Genomic DNA, 22,772 nt, shown 5'->3' on the forward strand with positions numbered 1-22,772 from the left:
AATACACCACTCTGGGTCCCACAGCCCGAGAGAGGGGAAGATGCTGCTCCTCCTGTGGCCAAATTCGGGGCCTGTTGTGGTGTTACATTGGCCAGTGGCCAAACCTTGGTCACAAAATGGAATATAAAGGAGCAAGGCAGACACAAGCAGCAGAGGAGGAACCTGAGGAATGGACATCTCAGCCCCAGGATGCAAATTTGTTGAATTTAGCCCAGAATAGTTCATCTGTCCAGCAGGGGAAGAGTCAAGGTTCCACCTCCCCTCTCCCAGCTGGTGTGGGCTCAGTGGGGGAACCTGCCCCTGGCATCTCTTACCAGCCCAGAAACTGCAGAGAGGGAGAAGGGAGACACCTGGAAATAATCCAGATTTTGGGGGAAGGTGAGGAAGCCTGGGATGAGATGAGGGATCTCACCTGTTTTCTGCTCTGTAAATCCATCTAGAATCAGCTGGGTCAGCTTGTCCTTCCTGCAGGGCAAGGAGGGATTGCCCATGTGCTGCCCGTGCCTGGCTCTTGGTCTGGCTGTTTTTAAGAGCCTAAATGGGAGGCTGGGGCTGTCTGGGAGAAAAAGACTGGGACTGGGAGGATGGGAATGCGAGATTTAATCCTGGGAATGAGTCCTGGCCCTACCTGAGCTCCGGAGGGAGGTGCTGGAGAACCTCACGACGCGGGAGGACGAGGCAGAACGAGGGGCCGGGTTGGGAGATGGGGCAGCCAGAAGAGAATGAGCCCTCAGAAGGCCACCAGGGTGCTGTGCTGGCACAGTGTGATGGTGTCTCCCCCTCTCCTCAGACCAGCGCATCGGGACGTGTTTCTCGGCGCTCATCGGGGGCCGCTGCGCCGGGGACCTGCCGGGCCAGTACACCAGGATGCAGTGCTGCTGCGACTCGGGGCGCTGCTGGGCCATCGGCCAGACCCCCGAGATGTGCCCTGTGAGGGGCTCTGGTGAGTGCCACCCCACAGCTCTGCCGCTGCCCGGGCAGCTCCGGCCTGTGCCAACCCTGGCAGAGCCACCGGCGCGATGTGGGGAATCTTGGAATCGAGGGGGAGGGTTGGGTGGGGTGTTATGGAGGAGTAATATCCATTATTATTGTTTCTTCCTCCCCAGAGGGTGGTTGGGCACTGAACAGGCTCCCCATGGAATGGTTATTTCCCAAGGCTGCCAGAGCTCCAGGAGGGTTTGGATGATCCTCTGAGGGATTGTTGGGGTGTCCTGATAATCCCTGGGGGTCCCTTCCTGCTCAGGATATTCCAGGATTCTACAGAAATCCTGCTGCATTGTTGCTGTGGATGTTTCTGTGTTTGTAGGGGACAAATGAAACCCCAAGTCCTTAAATAAAGAGAGGCAGGGGGTGGAGAAGAACAAAAGCAAACCCTGGGGAACATGTCCAGAACTCTTGGACAACTCTCTGAGGGACAGGGGGGGATTGTTGGGGTGTCCTGGGCAGGACCAGGAGTTGGACTGGATGATCCTTGTTGTCCCTTCCAACTCAGCATATTCTGTGATTGGAAAAGCCCTCCAGGATCATCAGGTCCAACCCTCCCCCAGCACTGCCAAGGCCACCACTAACCCCTGTCCTCAAGTGTCACTTCCACACGTCTGTTAAATCCCTCCAGGAGTGGGGACTCCCTGGGCAGCCTGTGCCAATGCCTGCCCACCCTTTCCATGAAGAAATTCCCCCTGATCCCCAACCTAAACCTCCCCTGGCACAGCTTGAGGTCATTTCCTCTCATCCTCTCGCTTGTTACCTGGGAGAAAATCCCACCCCCCATCCATGGAACACCCAGGGAAGGTCACCTGGGGATGCTAGTTCTCCTGCCTGGGTCTCAGCTGAAGCTGAGCCAGATGAGCCGAGCCAAGGCAGGAATTCATCCCTTTCCTCCCACTCCTTCAGCTCTCCTTGGCTCCCACCATAACTGAACCTTGGGATGAGCCCAGGCAGCGGGAGGCCTGGAGGAGTCCCAGAGGTGTAGATCCATCTCTCTGCATCTGGAGGAGGCCCAGAGATGTAGATACATCTCTCTGCATCTCTTTTTTCACCCCTAACTCCGAGCAGGGCAGAGCTGGCACCTCCTGTGTGTCCCATCCTTCCCGGCGGGAAGGGAGCCCGCGGTGCCAACTGTGCCAAGCGCCCCAAAAAGCTGCTGCCAGACACCCTGGCGAGCTGTGTGTCCTCACCTGCTGCGGGGTGAAGGGTGTTCAAGCCCTCCCCACCCCGTGTGCCCCGTTCCCACCACACCCACCCGCTCGGCTCCCCGCGGATCCGTCCCCATCCCGGGATTCGGGCCCCTCAGGAGAAGCCCTGAGGCAGCTGTTTTGTTTCAGACGAGTACCGCAGGCTCTGCATCGAGGGACTCCCGGTCGTGCCAGGCTTCCCTGGGAACTTTCCAGGAATCCCTGGATTCGGGCCCAACGGCGTCGGGCCGGGACTCAACGGGCCCGGAGGCATCGGACCAAACGGGGCGAACGGACAAGGCGGGATCCCAGGGCTGCCTGGAATGGGCCCAGGAAGCTCGAGCATTGGTAATTAAACTCCTTTCTCCTCGTGCTGACCCCTCTTTAGGCTGCCTGACTGGGAGCAGAGCGTGTTCCTTCGGGCTGGAATGCTGGAATGCTGCTCCCGGCACACCCGCGTTCTTCGACAGCTCCACGGTGTGTCCCGACCCTGAAGGGGGGAGTGGTGGGATGTGACAGGAACACTGTGCAGGACACTGAGCCCACAAACACATCAAACAGTGTCTGCTGGCACGGCAGCACGGCCGGGGTCGGCTCCAGTCTGGAATCTCTCCCCAATCACCCAAAAGGAACGAAGCCTTTCAAACAATTACCGGACGGGAACAAAGCTTTCACGTCACCACCTCACCCTCTGCCTCCCCAAAACAAAACTGCTCCCCCACCAGCTTGGACCCCCCCTGTGCTGTGCACCCCGATGCAGCTCCTTGCTGAGGGCTGAAGCTTGTGGCCCCAAATATTGCCCCCCACCTTGTTTTGGAGGGGCTTGGAATTGATTCCCATCCGGTCCCAGTCAGGTGGGATTGAGTCCCATCTGATTTCAGAGAGGCTGGGATGGATTCCCACCTTGTCTCAGAGAGGCTGAGCCCCCTCGTGCCTGGTGGTGTTTTTGTCAAAGCTGAGCCCCCTTGTGCCTGGTGGTGTTGTTGTCAAGGCTGAGCCCCCCTCGTGCCTGGTGGTGTTTTTATCTAGACATATCCCAGAGATTTTCCAAGGCCTTTGGCCCTGGGATGAGCTCAGCTGGTCCCAGCAGGGTGCTGATAACACCGGGCTGGTGGCTTTGATCTCTGTGTGGGCCAGTCACTTCAGAGCTGGACTTGATGGTCTTTGTGGGTCCCTTCCAGCTCAGAACAGTGGGGAGGGGGCACAGCAGCCCCTTGTAGACCCTTCTGGGTCTGGGGGTCCTGCTCAGGGCCCGGGAGCATCTCGGGGCTGTCGCGGTTCCGATGTCCCCACCCTGAGCCCTGGGGACAACCGAGGGCTCCGGAACCTTCTCCCTGATGCTGTTTCTCTGCTTCCCAGGCACTGCCACGTTGAACCAGACCATTGACATCTGCAAGCACTTCACCAACCTGTGCCTGAACGGGCGCTGCATCCCCACCCCGTCCAGCTACCGCTGCGAGTGCAACATGGGCTACAAGCAGGACGTGCGTGGGGAGTGCATTGGTGAGTGGCCTCTGCTCCAGACGGGCCCTGGGCCTGCTCCTAAAGCACCTCCAGCTGCTGCCCCACCACCAGGGAAGGTTGGGATGGATCTCAGGGAAAGGTTGTTCCTCCCCAGAGGGTGGTTGGGCACTGCCCAGGCTCCCCAGGGCAGTGGGGACAGCACCAAGGCTGCCAGAGCTCCAGGAGGGTTTGGATGATCCTCTGAGGGATTGTTGGGGTGTCCTGATGGTCCCTGGGGGTCCCTTCCTGCTCAGGATATTCCAGGATTCTACAGAAATCCTGCTGCATTGTTGCTGTGGATGTTTCTGTGTTTGTAGGGGACAAATGAAACCCCAGGTCCTTGAATAAAGAGGGGCAGGGGGTGAAGAAGAACAAAGGAAAACCCTGGGGAACATGTCCAGAACTCTTGAACAGTGCTCTGAAGGACAGGGGAGGATTGTTGGGGTGTCTGTGCAGGGCCAGGAGTTGGATTGGATGATCCTTGGGGGTCCCTTCCAGCTCAGGATGTTCCAGGATTCTATGATGATTAATTAGCAATCCAGGTTAATCCAGGCTGCAACTTTGACTGGAGGAACCAAGTGAAACCTCAGTTTCAACAGCCACAAAATGACACCCAAGTGCCCAGGGTGTAATTATATCCACAGTATAACCTGGAATTAGGGAAAGGTTCTTCCCCCAGAGGGTGGTTGGGCACTGCCCAGGCTCCCCAGGGCAGTGGGCACAGCCCCAAGGCTGCCAGAGCTCCAGGAGGGTTTGGATGATGCTCTGAGGGACAGGGTGTGACTCTTGGGGACAGTCCTGTGCAGGGCTGAGGGTTGGACTGGATGGTCCTTGGGGGTCCCTTCCAACTCAGCATGTTCTGTGGTTCTGTGATCCCATCAGAGCTTCCCACAAGAGGCTGGAGACAGAGGGTGGAGGGATCATGTCAGGTGGGATGATGGAAAATTTTCTCTGTCTTTATGAAATGGAACTTCAGTGACAAAGCAAAGGGAAAGTTGGTGTTTTTCTCAAGACACACCCACAGGGATTTTCAAAGGCATTGACCTGGTGGCCTTTGATCATGGTGTGGCTTCACCAGGGAAAAAGAGGAGAGTTACAGGTGTCATCTACTTCTGCAAGGCCTTTCAGATCACTCCCTGCACTATCCTTAGCTCTGAGTTGGAGTGGTGTGGGTTGGGTGGATAAGGAATTGTCTGGAGAGTTGTGTCCAAATTATCCCAGTTCAGGTGGAAACCAGGAACGAGTGGTGGTGTCCCCAGTGGTCCACACTGGGACCAGCACTGTTAAACACCTTCCTCAGTGACCCAGACTGGGATTGAGTGTCCTCGTGCAGGTGACACCACGTTGAGGGGGATCCTTGTTGGGGTGCTGCCATCTGAGGGACCCTGCTGTCAGCACAAGGGGCTCAGCACCTCCCCAGCCCTTCTTGTGCCTGTCCTGGGAGCTGTTTGTATCTCCTGGATGCTCAGGGTTTGGTGTTTTCCCCTGGCAGATGTGGACGAGTGCTCCAGCAGCCCCTGCGTGCACGGCGACTGCGTCAACACCCCGGGCTCCTACCACTGCAAGTGCCACGAGGGCTTCCAGAGCACCCCCACCAAGCAGGCCTGCATTGGTAAGGGTTGTCCCTCTCCTTTTGATGAGCTCCAGGGGTGTCAGAGCTCTGAGAACCAAAGGGGAATGGTTCTAAAGGGGAAACAAAGTGAGGAGCCCTGTAATGCCAACCAACCTCCAGCCACGTGTGTGTGTGGTGGGATCTGTCTTGGAGAAGTTCCCTCTGCCTTAATCTGCCTTAAAATTGCTTGGTGGCAATCAAGGAAGCCACAGAGTCCTTTCCAAGAGCAGAACTCTGTTTAAGGGATTTTATTTGGCAGAAGATGGGGTTTTGAGACGAATCTGTGTCGGTGTAGGATGCCCAGCAAGGTTGTTCTCTCAGGGCCTTGCAGCACAAAGATGAGGGACTGCTAAAAGAGAATGATGGAAAGGAAACATTCCACCACATGAAACAAGAAGCAAAGGCAGATTTCCCTGTGGAATTCTTCATTTTTCCTCTCTTTCCAACCAAATGGTTTCCAAAGGACCCCTCAGTTTGCAGCGCGAAAAGCTTTCCGAATTTCCCAACTAGAAGTTTTTTGAGGCGAATTCTTCTGGAGTCTGAGAGCACTTGGCTGGTTTTCTCATGGAGATTATTAAACTGGAGATTGTTAAACTGGAGATTATTAAACTGCTCCTGCCTTGCTGTGTCCCTCTCCTGGCAGACATCGACGAGTGCATCATGAACGGGGTGATGTGCAGGAACGGCCGCTGCGTCAACACCGACGGCAGCTTCCAGTGCATCTGCAACGCTGGCTTTGAGATCACCCCTGATGGCAAGAACTGTGTTGGTGAGGCTCCTGGTGGCCCCTGGGGAGGTTGGGACTGGGCTGGGATTATGTTCTCCCTCGGGGTTGAGGGTTGGTTTAATCAGATCTCCTTAAATCCCCTTCCTACCCCTGCGCTCCCTTCAGCTCTAGGATGTCTTAAAATGAGAGAGCTCAAGTGGGAAGGGGTTTTTATAAGGCTGTGAGTGCTCCTGTGGGTTTTGGGGTCCAGGAGCATCAGCAGGGCTGGGTTTGGAAGCAGGACATGCTCCAGCAGCTGGTGTCTGAGTCTTTCACTGGCTGAGAGTACCAGGGGTGCAGCATGACTTCTTCCCACCAGCAAAGGTGGGAAAGAAAGTTCCCAGCAGGACTTCTCCTTCTTCTCACCAGGAGAAGCAGTGGGAAGGTGTCCCTGCCCATGGCAGGGGGTTGGAGCAGATGCTGTTTAAGCTCCTTTCCATCCCAAACCATCCCTCTTCCTCAAGGAAGGAGGAAGAGTTTGCAACAAGAGTTTGAGATGGGACTCAGAGGGTTTTTGAGCACAAGAGGGTCTTGCTGCTGCTCTCAGGCTCAGCCCAGATGTTTGTCCTCCCCAGACCACGACGAGTGTGCCACCACCAACATGTGCCTCAACGGGATGTGCATCAACGAGGACGGAAGCTTCAAGTGCATCTGCAAGCCCGGATTCGTTCTGGCTCCCAACGGGCGCTACTGTGTCGGTGTGTGGATCCCTGAGCTTATTCCCTGCCCAGTCCCATCCCCTGGGGTTCCTGGTGTGACTCAGAGCACGGGGAGCTGAGAGCAACCAAGGCTGTTGCCCGGCAGCTCCTGCTCTGCCACCAGAAATCTGCCTCTTCCCCCCAGAACGGGCATGAGGGAAAATGTTGATGTGTCCCTCACCCCTCCCCGTGTGTCCCTCACCCCTCCCCGTGTGTCCCTCACCCCTCCCCGTGTGTCCTTCTGCCCCTCCCCGTGTGTCCTTCTGCCCCTCCCCGTGTGTCCTTCTGCCCCTCCCCGTGTGTCCTTCTGCCCCTCCCCGTGTGTCCCTCACCCCACTCTGTGTGTCCTTCACCCCTTCCTGTACATCCTTCACCCCTCTCCACGTGTCCCTCACCCCACTCTGTGTTTTCTTCACCCCTTTCTGTGCATCCCTCACCCCCTCCACGTCCTTCACCCTCTCCACATGTCCCTCACCCCTCCCCATGCGTCCCTCACTCCTGTCCATGTGTTCTTCGCCCCACTCTGTGTGTTCTTCACCCCTTTCTGTGCATCACTCACCCCTCTCCACGTGTCCTTCACCCCCCTCCACCTGTCCCTCACCCCTCTTCACATCCTTCACCCTGCTCCACATGTCCCTCACCCCTCTCCATGTGTCCTTCACTCCTATCTATGTGTTTTTCTGCCCTCTCCACGTGTCCCTCACCCTCTCCACGTGTCCCTCACTCCTCCCCATGCATCCCTCACCCCCCTCCACCTGTCCCTCACCCCTCCCCACACATCCCCGTGCCCAGCTGACCCCCCCGCCGGTGTCCCCTCCCTCCCTCAGACATCGACGAGTGCGAGACCCCCGGGATCTGCATGAACGGCTGGTGCATCAACACCGAGGGCTCCTTCCGCTGCGAGTGCCTGGGCGGGCTGGCCATCGGCGTGGACGGCCGGGTCTGCGTGGACACCCACATGCGCAGCACCTGCTACGGGGGCATCAAAAAGGGCACCTGCGCCCGCCCCTTCCCCGGCGCCGTCACCAAGTCCGAGTGTTGCTGTGCCAACCCGGACCACGGCTTCGGAGAGCCCTGCCAGCCCTGCCCGGCCAAGAACTCGGGTGAGCTCCGGTTCTTCTTTCTCCTCCGCCCTCCCCGGAGGGTGGTGGGCACTGAACAGGCTCCCCAGGGCGGTGGGCACGGCCCCAAGGCTGCCAGAGCTCCAGGAGGGCTTGGACAACACTTTCAGGCACAGGGTGGGATTGTTGGGGTGTCTGTGCAGGGCCAGGAGTTGGATTGGATGACCCTTGTGGGTCCCTTCCAGCTCAGGATGTTCCAGGATTCTACAATGATTAATTAGCAACCCAGGTTAATCCAGGCTGCAGCTTTGACTGGAGGAACCAAGTGAAACCTCAATTTCAACAGCCACAAAATGACACCCAAGTGCACAGAGCGTAATTATATCCACAGTATAACCTGGAATTAGGGAAAGGTTCTTCCCCCAGAGGGTGGTTGGGCACTGACCAGGCTCCCCAGGGCAGTGGGCACAGCCCCAAGGCTGCCAGAGCTCCAGGAGGGTTTGGATGATCCTCTCAGGCACATGGGGATGGGCCTGTGCAGGGCCAAGAGTTGGACTGGATGATCCTTGGGGGTCCCTTCCAACTCGGCACATTCTGTGATTCTGAGCGTGTAAAACCCCAGGAAGGTGCTCAGAGCCCTCCTGATGACTTTGGCAGCTTGGCAGTGACACAAGAAAGCCACAGGCAGAGGGAAAGGGGTGCCAGGCAGTCCACAAACGAAGGCTGGGTCCCCAAATCTGGTGCTGATCTCACGGCAGGGATGTTGGACTCCAAATGGGAGTATCAGCTTTAAAATCCACGCTGTGTGAGCACAAACAGGCCCTGCTGGGAAGCCTGGAGCTGACATTCCAACCAACAAACAAACAATAAATCCAGAGTTACTGGCACTGGGTGCAGTGCCCAGCAAAGCTCATGGCTCTGCTGTCCTTTCTCCACAGCGGAATTCCAGGCTCTCTGCAGCAGCGGCATCGGGATAACGGCTGATGGCAGAGGTTTGTGCAGCCCAAGCCCTGGACTCATCTCCTGTCACCCTTAGGGTTTGGTCACACCCTCCTTTTGGGTTTGGTCATGTCATCTCCAGGGTTTTGGGTTTGTGGGTTTGATGGTTTCGTCTCCAGGGTTTTGGGTTGGTGGGTTTGGTGGTTTCATCTCCAGCTTTTGAGCTTGTGGGTTTGATGGTTTCATCTCCAGAGTTTTGGGTCTGAGGGTTTGGTTGTTTCATCTCCAGGGTTTTGGGTTGGGGGGTTTGGTTGTTTCATCTCCAGCTTTTGCATTTATGGGTTTGGTGGTTTTGTCTCCAGGTTTTGGGTCTGAGGGTTTGGTCATTTCATCTCCAGGTTTTGTGGGTTTGATGGTTTCATCTCCAGGGTTTTGAGTGGCACTGGGGGTGATGTGGCACCAGGAGGTTGTGCCAGGAGAGCCTTGGCACTGCTGGCTGTGCTGGGGGGTTGGCACAGCCCGTGTGTGTGTGAGAGCTGAGCATGAGGGGGCACAGGGGGGGCTTTCAGAGCCTGGATGGGTTTTAATGCCTGCAAGAACCTCCCTCCATGCCAGTGAGTGGGATGTGAGTTGGGCACAGGGAGGGGGAGAAACGGGCACTGTGGGATTTTTTTCCCCCCTCCCCAAACCACCACGAGCTGGTGTTGAGTAACTATCCCTGAGGACTGAGGGCTGGATTCCTGGCACCCCTGTGGGAGCTGCATTTCTGGGGATGCTCCCACGGAGTTTGGCTTCACTCCCTGCTTTGATGGCAACGACTGAGCGTGACCAACTCCATCCTCTTGGTTGTTTCCCTCCGGCTCCTCCGGGGTGGGAGAGGAGGGTCCTGAGTCTCCCAGGGAGAGGGAGGTGATAAGTGTGTGTGTGGGGGGCTGCTTTGAGTCACAGTGCCAGCCCTGGGCAGTGCTTGGACCAGCAGGGAGAGAACAAAGCAGCCAGATAACAACCTCTCAAAACCTTCCAAATGGGAATGAGCCAGAGGCAAAACCCTGGTGACTTCTTGGGCTTCCAGCCAGGGCACCGTGTCCTGGCCAGAGTCAGGCTCAGGGTAATGATAAGGCTCTTTCTAGCAAGGAATTGTGTCATATTTTAGTATCCCAGCCCAGACTTCTCCATTCCAGAAAGACAAATGGCCAAATTAACCAGATCCATGAAAATGTGCTGGGTACTTAATGAAATATCAGATGTAAGTCTTTGTGCAGGCAAGTGGATGAAGCCCAGAGAGCTCAACAGATCACATTTACTGAAACAAGATCTTCACTGATTGTATCAGTCACTTTGGCAGCTCATAAATAGATTTTGATACTAATATTTAATCAGTTTGATGGGTTATACTTCCTAAGTAAGAAATGTCTCTTTGATTCTTCAGATCTGACAGTATGGAACCAATAATCTCTAGGTGTAAATATGCATTTGACCAGAATCTCTTGGTCTTCATCCACCTTTACCATATTAAAATCAATACAGCATAAAATAGTCTGAAAATATATATATATGTATAAAGCCCTGGTCAGCCCAGCCCTGCCCACAGGCACACTCTGAGCTCTCCAGGGCTACTTTTCCCTGGATGGAACTGAACTCCAACTGCCTGGAGACAAAGGCCAGCAGTGTCTGGGAAGGGCTGGCCTGGGCCTGTGGCCATCTGGCACCGTGGCACTGCCAGGGCACTGCTGGGCCTGCCCTGGGCTGGTTCTTGCCAGGGTGAAACCTCTTTGCCTAGGCTCCAGAACAAGCAGGGAGGTGATGCTGTTGCAGAGGAAGAGGTGCTGCCCACCTGGCTGCCACCCCTCTGGGGCACTGGGTGCTGAATGCAGGGATAATTAATCCCAGAGCTGAGCACCGGGATAAAAGCACTATTGGAAGACTCAGGAATGTGACAGAAGGAGCTGAGAGCCCTCCTGGAACTGGGCTTATCTCATCCCCTTATCCAGCTCCTCCTGAGCTCAGAGCTCTGTGCCAGATCAGCTGTGTATTCCCAGCTCCAGAGGCAGAGGAACAAGGTTCCCCAGGATATACTGGATCAAAGCAGGAAAGTAGGCAGGACAGGGGGAAGTGGTGGATGCCCCTGCTGGGATGTGCTCAAGGCCAGGCTGGACAGGGCTTGGAGCAACCTGGGCTAGTGGAGATGTCCCTGCCCATGGCAGGGGGTGGGACTGGGTGTGTTTTAAGGTCCCTTCCCACCCAAACCAGTCTGGGATTGTGCTTCTGGCTGTGGGTGGACACAGAGGAACGAGGAGGGCTGGGGAGATGGAATGTCCTGGTGTTTCCCTTCGCTGTGGTCCATCCCATTTGACTTTTCTCTCTGCCAGACATCAACGAGTGTGCCCTGAACCCGGACATCTGCCCCAACGGGATGTGTGAGAACCTGCGGGGCAGCTACCGCTGCATCTGCAACCTGGGCTACGAGTCCGACCCCACGGGCAAGAACTGCGTGGGTGAGTCCAGGGCACGGGGTGGGCAGAGGGGGGCAGGAGCCAGAACCTCCAGGTGATGCCCACAAGCCCTGTCCCCGCTCAGTGCTGCCTCATTGTGCTGGTTTAAAGGTGAACCAGCAGGGGAAATGAACTCAGCTCAAAGGAGAGGTTATAAATCAGAATAACGATTTAATAAAATAATACAATAAATAAGATTATACAGACAAACAGTTGGTTTTAACCCACAAAACCCAAATGTACAACCCAGCAGCCTGGGGCATGAACAGAGTGGTGTTCTTTGGGCCCCTCTGAGCCCAAAGTAAAAGGAGAGGGGAAAAACCTGTTGGTGAGAGTGGTGGTCTCAGTCTGGTTGAGAGCAGTCTTCCTCTGGATCCCACGAGTGGTTAAACAAGTCCCCAGACTCCAAGATTATATATCCTCCAGTTCAGGCAGGAATGCCCAGTGCCTCCCTCAGGGCAGGGAGTTCCACACTGGGTGTGAGCACAGGAGCACCCTCCTATCTCCCAGGCCTCTGAACACCCAGTTTATGGCCTGAGGAGTCAGGGCTGCTCTGGGCAGAGGGTGTAAATGGTCTGTTGAGAACAGTTTCTGGGCAATGGCATGGAAGGCTGTAGAATGCCCAGTTTTGGGTTCCAGCCATGCAGTGATGAACTGGTCCCAGCTGTTCTAACCAGGACACTCACAAAGGTGCCCGTGAGAACCTGCGTGGACGTGATTGAACATCCCGGGTTGTCTCGCTGTGAGGGTGGAGCTGAACTTCTGCTCCTCCCAGGCTCTGTGGGGCCGGTGCTGGGGCTCAGGAACCCCTTCTCTCCCCTGTCCCCAGATGTTGATGAGTGCACTGTCAACCGTCTGCTGTGCGACAACGGGCTGTGCAGGAACACCCCCGGCAGCTACACCTGCACCTGCCCCAAGGGCTTCGTCTTCAGGACAGAGACGGACACCTGTGAAGGTAACGGGGCTCTGGAGCCACCACAAACAGCTCCACAGGGTGGAAAAACCCGTGGCCTGAGGGCCTGCCTGAAAGGCAGCTCAAGGTCTGCCATGCCTTTGGTTCCCTTTCGACCACAGCACTTGGAACTTGAGCATCTCCAGGGGTTTGGGTTTGGGGGGTTTGGTGGTTTCATCTCCAGCTTTTAGGTTGGTGGGTTTGGTTGCTTCATCTCTGGTTTTTGGGTTTGATGGTTGCATCTCCAGGGTTTTGGGTTTGGTGGTTTCATCTCCAGGGTTTTGGGTTTGGTGGTTTCATCTCCAGGGTTTGTGGGTTTGGTGGTTTCATCTCCAGGGTTTGTGGGTTTGGTGGTTTCATCTCCAGGGTTTGTGGGTTTGGTGGTTTCATCTCCAGGGTTTGTGGGTTTGGTGGTTTCATCTCCAGGGTTTGTGGGTTTGGTGGTTTCATCTCCAGGGTTTGTGGGTTTGGTGGTTTCATCTCCAGGGTTTGTGGGTTTGGTGGTTTCATCTCCAGGGTTTGTGGGTTTGGTGGTTTCATCTCCAGGGTTTGTGGGTTTGGTGGTTTCATCTCCAGGGTTTGTGGGTTTGGTGGTTTCATCTCCAGGGTTTGTGGGTTTGGTGGTTTCATCTCCAGGGTTTGTGGGTTTGGTGGTTTCATCTCCAGGGTTTGTGGGTTTGGTGGTTTCATCTCCAGGGTTTGTGGGTTTGGTGGTTTCATCTCCAGGGTTTGTGGGTTTGGTGGTTTCATCTCCAGGGTTTGTGGGTTTGGTGGTTTCATCTCCAGGGTTTGTGGGTTTGGTGGTTTCATCTCCAGGGTTTGTGGGTTTGGTGGTTTCATCTCCAGGGTTTGTGGGTTTGGTGGTTTCATCTCCAGGGTTTTGGGTTTGTGGGTTTGGTGGTTTCATCTCCAGGGTTTTGGGTTTGTGGGTTTGATGGTTTCATCTCCAGCTTTTGGGTTTGGTCTTTTTATCTCCAAGTTTTGGGTTTGGTCATTTTATCTCCAGGGTTTTGGGTTTTTGGGTTTGGTCATTTCATCTCCAGCTTTGGGGTTTGTGGGTTTGGTCATTTCATCTCCAGCTTTTGGGTTTGTGGGTTTGGGTTTTTTTCCCCTAAGGGTGAAGTTTCACACTTCCATCAAAGGAGTGGACACCCAAACCCAGAACATCTGGGCTTTTCAGTGCCTGCAAACCAGAACCATTTCCTTCAGGCCCCTGAAATTTTAGCTGAAGCCTGACCAAAATTGCAAGTTTTAGGACATTTGATTGAAAGGTTGGGTTTTGGAGTGGGAGAAATTGTTTCCTGTCTGCAAAGTCCTCAGATATTTGAGAACTGGCACTTGGCACAGGAAAGTTCAGTAGAAACAGCAGATTTTCTGTAAAGGAGGTGAAAAATGACCAATTTTGTGTGGCCTCACATTGGGGTCAGACAGGTGGCAGAGGTAATTTATTTTTATACTGTACATTTTATATATTTAATATATTTATATATTATTAATATAGTATTATATATGTTCTGTCTTATTATATTTGATATATTTATATATTTATATATTATTCAGTTTCTATATTTTATATACTTACGTATTATAGATTACAATACATTTTAAATATTATTGTATTTTACATATTATATTTTATATTTTCTTATACTATAGATTTTATATATTTTATATCTTCACATATTCATATATTAGTATATATGTGTTGTTATATTTTATATATTTTATATCCTTACATATTATTCATGTATTAGTGTATATTTTACATATGATTGTATTTCATATTTTAACTATTTGAGATATTTATTTATTACACATTTTATATCTTTTATGTCCTTCCACATCCTTCATAGATTATTATACATTTTACCTATTATTGCATTTTATATTTTAACTATTTAATATATTTATATATTACACATTTTATACATTTTATATCCTTCATAGATGATTATATATTTTACATATTATTGTATTTTCTATTTTAGATATTTAGATATTAGACATTTTATATCCTTACATATCCTTCATAGGTTATTATATATTTTACATATATAATGTAAATTATAATTTTACATATATATACACATATATATTGTATTTTATATTTTAGCTATTTTAGCTATTTATTTCACATTTTATACATTTTATATCCTTCACAGACTATTACATCTTTCACCTATTATTTTTCATATCTTTTATTTCATTCCCATATTTAAAAAATAACTTAAAAGCTCAATTAAAACCGCCAACCTCCACGTTCTTTGCTGCCACCTCCCCCAGTTTTGGACCCAGAAATTTATCCCCCCTGGTGACTGTCCCTTTGTCCCCCTGTGACAGTCCCTTTGTCCCCCCAGACATCAACGAGTGCACGTCCAACCCGTGTGTGAACGGCGTGTGCCGGAACAACGCCGGCTCCTTCGCCTGCGAGTGCTCCCCGGGCAGCAAACTGGACCCCACTGGCACTATCTGCGTGGGTAAGGGCACCCCGAGCACCTTCCTGGCTCAGGGGTGGGCATTCCGTGGGCACTGATGGTGGGATGAAGGGGAATGGTCTTAAGGTGGAGGAGGGAAGGTTCAAGTTGGGTGTTAAGGGGAAATTCCTCCTTGGGAGGGCGGTGGGGCCTTGGCACGGGTTGGGCAGAGAAGCTGTGGCTGCCTCTGAATCCCTGGAAGTGTCCAAGGTCAGGTTGGAGAAGGGAAGGCTCCAGGGAGACCTGAGAGCTCCTTCTAGGGCCTGAAGGGGCTCCAGGAGAGCTGGAGAGGGACTGGGAACAAGGGGTGGAGGGACAGGACAATAAGGAATGGCTTCCTACTGCCAGAGGGATAGATGGGATATTGGGAAGGAATTCCTGGTTGTGAGGGTGGGGAGGCCCTGGCACGGGGTGCCCAGAGAAGCTGTGGCTGCCCCATCCCTGGAAGTGTCCAAGGCCAGCTTGGAGCAACCTGGGCTAGTGGAAGGTGTCCCTGCCCATGGCAGGGGGTGGAATGAGATGAATTTAAGGTCCCTTCCGACCCAAACCAGTTTGGGATTCCATGAGCCTTTGACACCTCTCCTTCCCACCCAGTGTTCCCTTGGAGTTTGGTGCCAATTAATGCCTCTCCTGCCTCCAGGGAACCTGGAAAGCTGCAGCCTCAGGCTGTGCTGCACCCCCACATGGGGTCCCAGGGGAACCCAGGGTCCCTATGGGGTGCCAGGGGATCCTTCAGGGCATCAGGATGGTGGGTTCTCCCTCAGCAGATGGGTTGGGGGTGTGGTGACATTAAGGCACGTCGAGAAAAAGTGGATCCTTTGTCGTCAAGACCATGGGAAGGTTCCCACTTCCCACTCTTCGATGGTCAGGGCCTTGCAAAGCATCACAGGACAGATGGATAAAGGACTATTTCCACCCAGAAAAGGAGCAGGTTGGGAATGGGAAAAGGGCAGGACAGGGCTCTGGGGACCAGCAGGGTTTGTGTCCCTGCTGGAACCCACTTGGCCCCACAGATTGAAGGACAGAGTGACCCCAAGGACCAACAGCCACCTTGCAGCCAGGGATGGTTCCAGGGCTGCTCCTCAGGGTTCCATGAACCTGGGAATGGAGCAGCTCCTCACTCTCTCCTTGTCTTCATCCCTGCAGACAGCATGAAAGGGACCTGCTGGCTCAACATCCAGGACGGGCGCTGCGAGGTGAACATTAACGGGGCCACGCTCAAGTCGGAGTGTTGTGCCACCCTGGGGGCAGCCTGGGGCAGCCCCTGCGAGCGCTGCGAGATCGGTGAGGCCCTGCCTGGCATGGGGATCCCCCAGGGAACGCCTGGAGCTGTGCCAGGGGGGTTTGGGATGGATCTCAGGGAAAGGTTGTTCCTCCCCAGGGAGTGGTGGGCACTGAACAGGCTCCCCAGGGCAGTGGGCACAGCCCCAAGGCTGCCAGAGCTCCAGGAGGGTTTGGATGATCCTCTGAGGGATTGTTGGGGTGTCCTGATGATCCCTGGGGGTCCCTTCCCGCTCAGGATATTCCAGGATTCTACAGAAATCCTGCTGCATTGTTGCTGTGGATGTTTCTGTGTTCGTAGGGGACAAATGAAGCCCCAACTCCTTAAATAAAGAGGGGCAGGGGGTGGAGAAGAACAAAGGAAAACCCTGGGGAACATGTCCAGAACTCTTGGACAGTGCTCTGAGGGACAGGGGGGGATTGTTGGGGTGTCCTGGGCAGGGCCAGGAGTTGGACTGGATGATCCTTGTGGGACCCTCCCAGCTCAGGATATTCCCTGATCCTCTGGGAGATCAGGAAGGCAGGAGCAGCCCGTTCCTCTGCTGACATTCCCATCTTTCCTTGCAGACACTGCCTGTCCCCGGGGATACGCCCGGATGAAGGGGGTCACCTGTGAAGGTACAGTTGCAGCAGGACACGGGAAACTGTCCCTTGGGATCGTGGTCATTGTTCATTTGCTGCTGTCCTGCCCCTCCAAGTCTGGCAGGGGAGGTTCTACACCTTCTGGCCTTTTGTTGGACTCTGTGGATGTGTGGCCTCTGTCTGTCTGTCTGTCTGTCTGTGCTCAGCCCCTGGCTGGGCTTGGCTGTGGCCGTGCAGGGACAATGTGGAGCGAGTTGTCACTTTTTAGTCTTGCAGGGCAGCTCTGGGCTCCTTCCATCTCCTCCAGGAGGCCCTGGAGGCCGTGCTGGCCTTGTCCCCGTGCCAGTCTCACGCCCTTCTCCTGCTTCTGTGCCCACAGACGTGAACGAGTGTGAGGTGTTCCCCGGTGTCTGCCCCAACGGGCGCTGCGTCAACTCCGCCGGCTCCTTCCGCTGCGAGTGCCCCGAGGGGCTGACCCTGGATGGCACTGCCAGGACGTGTGTGGGTAAGGGCACCTCCTCTCACCCAGATCCTGGCCCCTCTATGGGGCTCCAGCTCCCCCCCTCCCTGCCACGTGCAGCAGGAATTCTTGGCAATTGAGTGGTGGCATCTTTGGGAAGGGCACCAAAACCCGGCAGCTGAACCGAGGCAAAGCTGCCGCAGCTTCGTGTCCCCGAGTCCAGCAGCTGTTCTTCATGGGGGGACTTCAGAAGTGGCCAAATCACCTAATTTTGGTTAATGACACGGCCCAGCAGCCCTGAAACAACTCCTGGGCACACAGGGACAAACCTCTGCCCTTCCCAGGGGCCATCTGTGCTTCCAGCACCAGGGAGGGGCCATTCACCAGCCCTGTTGCCAGCAGACTCAGGCTGGTCATGTCCATGCTGTGAAATCTCCCACAGCATTCCAAAAAAAAAAAGGAATGGCACTGGAACAGGCTCCTCAGGGCAGTGGTTGAGCATCCAACCCTGACAGGATTCAAAGAGTGTTTGGACAATGCTCCAAGGGACATAGTGGGATTGTTGGAGTGTCCTGTGCAGGGCTAAGGGTTGGACTGGATGATCCCTGTGGGTCCCTTCCAGCTCAGGATATTCCATGGTTCTGTGAGAAGGGTCTGTGGGGCACCAGAAGCCCCCATGGGAAGCCCTGATATGAAGGAGAGGTCGGTGCCTGACCTGCCTGGGGAAACACCGGCCCTTGGAAAAAGAAATGAAGGTCCCAGTGCTGCAGCCATGGGGGTCCCTTCCTTGTCAGCATATTCTGTGAATGGCTCATTCCTGGGCACTGTTTGGACAGTTCCCCAACCAAAGCCACTCCAGGGAGTGTGTGAAGCCAGTCCCGGAGGGTGCCAGGGTGGTTTTTACCATGTGAAGCCAGTCCCAGAGAGGGTGCCAGGTGTGGTTGGTGAACAGCCCATTCCTGGGCAGTTTGGATGATTCCCCAACCAAAGCCACTCCAGGGACCTTGTGAACTCAGTCCCAGAGGGTGCCAAGAGTGGTTTGTGAACCTGGGCACTGTTTGGAGGATGCCCCAGCCAAAGCCACTCCAGGGAGTGTGTAAAGCCAGTCCCAGAGAGGGTGCCAGGATGGTTTTTACTGTGTAAAGCCAGTCCCAGAGAGGGTGCCAGGGTTGGTTTTTACCATGAGAAGCCAGTCCCAGAGGGTGCCAAGATGGTTTTTACCGTGCAAAGCCAGTCCCAGAGGGTGCCAGGGTGGTTCTAACTGTGTGAAGCCAGTCCCAGAGAGGGTGCCAGGGGGCCTTTTACCATGTGAAGCCAGTCCCAGAGAGGGTGCCAGGGGTGCCTTTTACCATGTGAAACCAGTCCCAGAGGGTGCCAGGGTCACTTTTACTTTGTGAAGCCAGTCCCAGAGAGGGTGCCAGGGTGGTTTTTACCATGTGAAGCCAGTCCCAGAGAGGGTGCCAGGATGGTTTTTACCATGAGAAGCCAGTCCCAGAGGGTGCCAGGGTGGTTTTTACCATGTGAAGCCAGTCCCCGAGAGGGTGCCAGGGTTGTTTTCACCATGTGAAGCCAGTCCCAGAGGGTGCCAGGGTGGTTTTTACTGTGTGAAGCCAGTCCCAGAGGGTGCCAGGGTGGTTTTTACCATGTGAAGCCAGTCCCAGAGGGTGCCAGGGTGGTTTTTAGCATGCAAAGCCAGTCCCAGAGGGTGCCAGGATGGTTTTTACCATGCAAAGCCAGTCCCAGATGGTACCAGGGTGGTTCTTACCGTGTGAAACCAGTCCCAGAGGGTGCCAGGGCTGGTTTTGGCGGCGGGTGGGCGCCTCAGGGGGGTTGCTGAGCCCTGCTGTGCCCCCCAGACGTGCGGGTGGAGCAGTGCTACATGCGCTGGGACGAGGACGAGTGCACGGAGCCCCTGCCCGGCAAGTACCGCATGGACATGTGCTGCTGCTCCGTGGGCTCGGCCTGGGGCAGCGACTGCGAGGAGTGCCCCAAGCCGGGCACCGGCGAGTTCAAGGCCATCTGCCCGCGCGGGCCCGGCTTCGCCAACCGCGGGGACGTGCTCTCGGGGAGGCCCTTCTACAAAGGTGAGCAGAAAGCTGGGCAAAGCACCTCGCTGCGCTCTGCCCGCCCCGGGGGCTGTGGGCTCAGAGACACCCCCTTCCCTCTGAACCTCTGCTCTTCTCCACCCCCAGATGTGAACGAGTGCAAGGTCTTCTCCGGCCTCTGCACTCACGGCACGTGCCGGAACACCATCGGCAGCTTCCGGTGCATCTGCGGCAACGGCTTCGCTCTGGACGCCGAGGAGAGGAACTGCACGGGTAAGGGGCCCCCTCTGGGCCACCCCTCGCCCACCCTGCTGCCTTTGGGGGTGCTCAGCATGGTGGTGCCACCCAGGGGGGTTGTGGCACTTGTTTTAGGGACGTGGCGAGGAGCCAACCGTGAGCATCGAGGCCAGGAAGGGAGGCAGGACAGGGAGAAGTGGTGGATGCCCGTCCTTGGAAGTGTCCTTGGAAAGGGATTGGAGCAGCCTGGGATAATGGAAGGTGTCCCAGCCCATGGCAGGGGGTGGAGTGAGATGAACTTTAAAGTCCCTCCCAACCCAAACCAGTCTGGGACTCCATGATCCTTTACCACCTCTCCTCCTTGGATTTTGGTGCCAATTAATGTCTCTTGTGCATCCAGGGAGCCTGGAAAGCTGCAGCCTCAGGCAGTGCTCTGTGGCACACACACCAAAGCAAAGACAAAGCACTGCCATGGGGTCCCAGGGGGTCCTTCAGGGCACCAGGATGGTGGGTTCTCACCCATGGCAGGGCGTGGAACTGGATAAACTTTAAATTCCCTTCCAACCCAAACCATCCCGTGATTCCATGAGGCTCCTCCTGCTCGTGGGGTGAAGGATCAGCCCTGCCCCAGGGAGACAGCTTGGCTGCTGTCCCTCCCTTCAGGATGAGGAGTTCCTTGCTCTGCTGCCTTGTGCAAACCTTGAGTTTGAGGTGCAGCTGTGGTGAAATGAGTGTTTGAAGCCCAGTGCTGGGTTTAGTGGTGCTGGTGGCCTGTCCTTCCTCCACTCTCTAGTGTCTGTTGCCTAACATGGGAGAAATAATTCTCTGGGCAATTTTGAGTAGAGAAAGGTAGAAAGCAGCTCTTTAACTGTAGTAACTTTGGTGCACAAAGGTGTGTTGCACACACACACAGAGTACAGGCCTTTACAATTTTTTATAACACCATCTAATTCTAATATTTGGACATCACCTCCTTGGTTACACCATCTGTCCCATCCCTTCAGCCCCATCTCCCAGAGCTGAGTTGGTGGTCCCAAAACGCCCACCCCTTCATCCCCATCCTCCTCCTCCTCCTCCTCATCGTCATCTCTGTCCTTCTTGGAACATCTTCAAGGCTTCTGAGTAGTTTTGACTTGGCTCTGTCAAGCAGTTCTGTCTTGTTCTGAGCACATTTTCACAACAAGGTGGGTTTTTTTCCACCCTTGGAATCCCCAACAGGGGATGTTAAACAACACCTTCGGAGACCTGGCGTGGAGGTGCTGGGCTAAAAGTGCTGGAGCTGTGCTAAAACCTATGCAATAGAAATAACAGTAATAGAAATAACAGTAATAGAAATAACAGTAATAGAAATAACAGTAATAGAAATAACAGTAATAGAAATAACAGTAATAGAAATAACAGTAATAGAAATAACAGTAATAGAAATAACAGTAATAGAAATAACAGTAATAGAAATAACAGTAATAGAAATAACAGTAATAGAAATAACAGTAATAGAAATAACAGTAATAGAAATAACAGTAATAGAAATAACAGTAATAGAAATAACAGTAATAGAAATAACAGTAATAGAAATAACAGTAATAGAAATAACAGTAATAGAAATAACAGTAATAGAAATAACAGTAATAGAAATAACAGTAATAGAAATAACAGTAATAGAAATAACAGTAATAGAAATAACAGTAATAGAAATAACAATATGAATAATAATAATATGAATAATAATAATATGAATAATAATAATATGAATAATAATAATATGAATAATAATGGCTAGGCTTCATGAACAAAGATTTGGGGAGGGCTCAGCCCACGTTTGTTCTGTTTCCTGCACTTCTCTTGCAGTTTTCTGAGAACAAACACCATGTCTGTGGTGCTCCTACACTGGCTTTCAGGTAGAATTCCTTCTGCTCTAGCAGAGTATTCTTGCCAGGATCTTGCCAGCAATGGAGAGCAGAGTAACACCATGGTAATTTGAGCAGTCTGACTTAACTCTCTTCTTATACAAGGTGATGATTGCATTGCGAGGGCCTGAGGGTTCCCAACAGCGCGCGACAAACTTGTGAAATTAATATAAATAATAATATAAATGATAATAATATAAATAATAATCATAGAATCATAGAATAGGTTGGGTTGGAAAAGACCTCCAAGATCATCAAGTCCAACCCCTGATCCAACTCCAATTACTATATTATGGCACTAAGGGCCACGTCCAATCTCTTTTTAAAAACCTGCAGGGATGGTGAATCCACCACCTCTCTGGGTAGGCCGTTCCAATGCCTGATAACCCTCTCTGTAAAGAATTTCTTCCTAACATCTAACCTAAACTTCCCCTGGCAGAGCTTGAGCCCATGTCCCCTTGTCCTATTGTTGGTTGCCTGGGAGAAGAGACCAACCCCCACCTGGCTATAACCTCCCTTCAGGGAGTTGAAGAGAGTGATGAGGTCGCCTCTAAGCCTTCTCTTCTCCAGACTAAACAACCCCAGCTCCCTCAGCCTCTCCTCATAGGACTTGTGCTCCAGTCCCTTCCCCAGCCTCGTTGCCCTTCTCTGGACCCGCTCCAGCACCTCAATATCCTTCCTGAGCTGAGGGGCCCAGAGCTGAACACAACACTCAAGGTGTGGTCTCACCAACGCAGAGCACAGGGGAAGGATCACTTCCCTGCTCCTGCTGGCCACACTGTTCCTGATGCAGGCCAGGATAATATAAATAATATAAATAATAATAACATAAATAATAATGATGGGATGCAGATTTTGAAGGCAGCGTGTCCCTCTCCCCCCAGACATCGACGAGTGCCGCATCTCGCCGGACCTGTGCGGCCACGGCACGTGCGTCAACACCCCGGGCAGCTTCGAGTGCGAGTGCTTCGAGGGCTACGAGAGCGGCTTCATGATGATGAAGAACTGCATGGGTAAGTGAGGCTGAAAAAAAAAACCCCTCAGAATTAAGAGCTTTTTGTCTCTGAGCAAGCAGCCAGGTGTTTATTCACCCGCGCCGGGCAAACTCGCTCGAAGACGCCTGGCGTAGTTTGAGACCCTCAGAAATCCAGTTTCCAAGGCCAAGCCCCCCCTCCCGCAATTTACTTCAGTGTGAGAGGTTTTTCCAGACATGACACAACTCAGTACAGGGGGGAAGGGAGTTATATTACAATTATTACACAAATAAATACTATAATACGTGATAGACACAATTCTAACTCTCTCTCCTATGGTAAAGCAACATTTACATTAGATCAAATCTCTCCCTCAGAAGGGAAGAAGGAAAGATCCTTTCCACTTTCAGGGCAGCAGTGTCTCTCCTCTTCAAAGCAGCAGTCGTAGCTGGAGTTGGCACAGCTGAAATCTCTCTGTCTCTCTCTCCATCACACACAAGGGGGTCTCTTCTCACCCCTCAGCCCTTTTTAACCTAGGCCAGCACCGATGCAAAAATCAGGGGATTTATACAGTCTGCATACACGACTGCAACATTTTAACGTGGATATTCACAT

General features: G+C 53.3%; 1 protein-coding gene across 1 annotated transcript in view; it reads left to right on the plus strand.

Moving 5' to 3' along the window:
- Nucleotides 1-22,772, plus strand: part of LOC127461445 (fibrillin-2-like) — a 108,843-nt gene that overhangs the window by 51,564 nt on the left and 34,507 nt on the right. The window contains exons 9-26 of the mRNA XM_051769264.1: nt 791-943; nt 2,325-2,474; nt 3,172-3,189; nt 3,534-3,677; nt 5,170-5,289; nt 5,933-6,058; nt 6,631-6,753; nt 7,581-7,856; nt 8,753-8,806; nt 11,123-11,248; nt 12,075-12,200; nt 14,555-14,674; nt 15,818-15,955; nt 16,520-16,570; nt 16,914-17,039; nt 18,851-19,078; nt 19,187-19,312; nt 22,068-22,196. Coding sequence (XP_051625224.1) covers nt 791-943; nt 2,325-2,474; nt 3,172-3,189; nt 3,534-3,677; nt 5,170-5,289; nt 5,933-6,058; nt 6,631-6,753; nt 7,581-7,856; nt 8,753-8,806; nt 11,123-11,248; nt 12,075-12,200; nt 14,555-14,674; nt 15,818-15,955; nt 16,520-16,570; nt 16,914-17,039; nt 18,851-19,078; nt 19,187-19,312; nt 22,068-22,196 — 2,334 coding nt within the window. The remainder of the gene's footprint in view (nt 1-790; nt 944-2,324; nt 2,475-3,171; nt 3,190-3,533; nt 3,678-5,169; nt 5,290-5,932; nt 6,059-6,630; nt 6,754-7,580; nt 7,857-8,752; nt 8,807-11,122; nt 11,249-12,074; nt 12,201-14,554; nt 14,675-15,817; nt 15,956-16,519; nt 16,571-16,913; nt 17,040-18,850; nt 19,079-19,186; nt 19,313-22,067; nt 22,197-22,772) is intronic.

This window comes from Manacus candei, unplaced genomic scaffold (genome assembly GCF_025592945.1).
Source record: "Manacus candei isolate 608988 ecotype Guabito, Panama unplaced genomic scaffold, ASM2559294v1 h1tg000106l, whole genome shotgun sequence".
NCBI lineage: Eukaryota > Metazoa > Chordata > Aves > Passeriformes > Pipridae > Manacus > Manacus candei.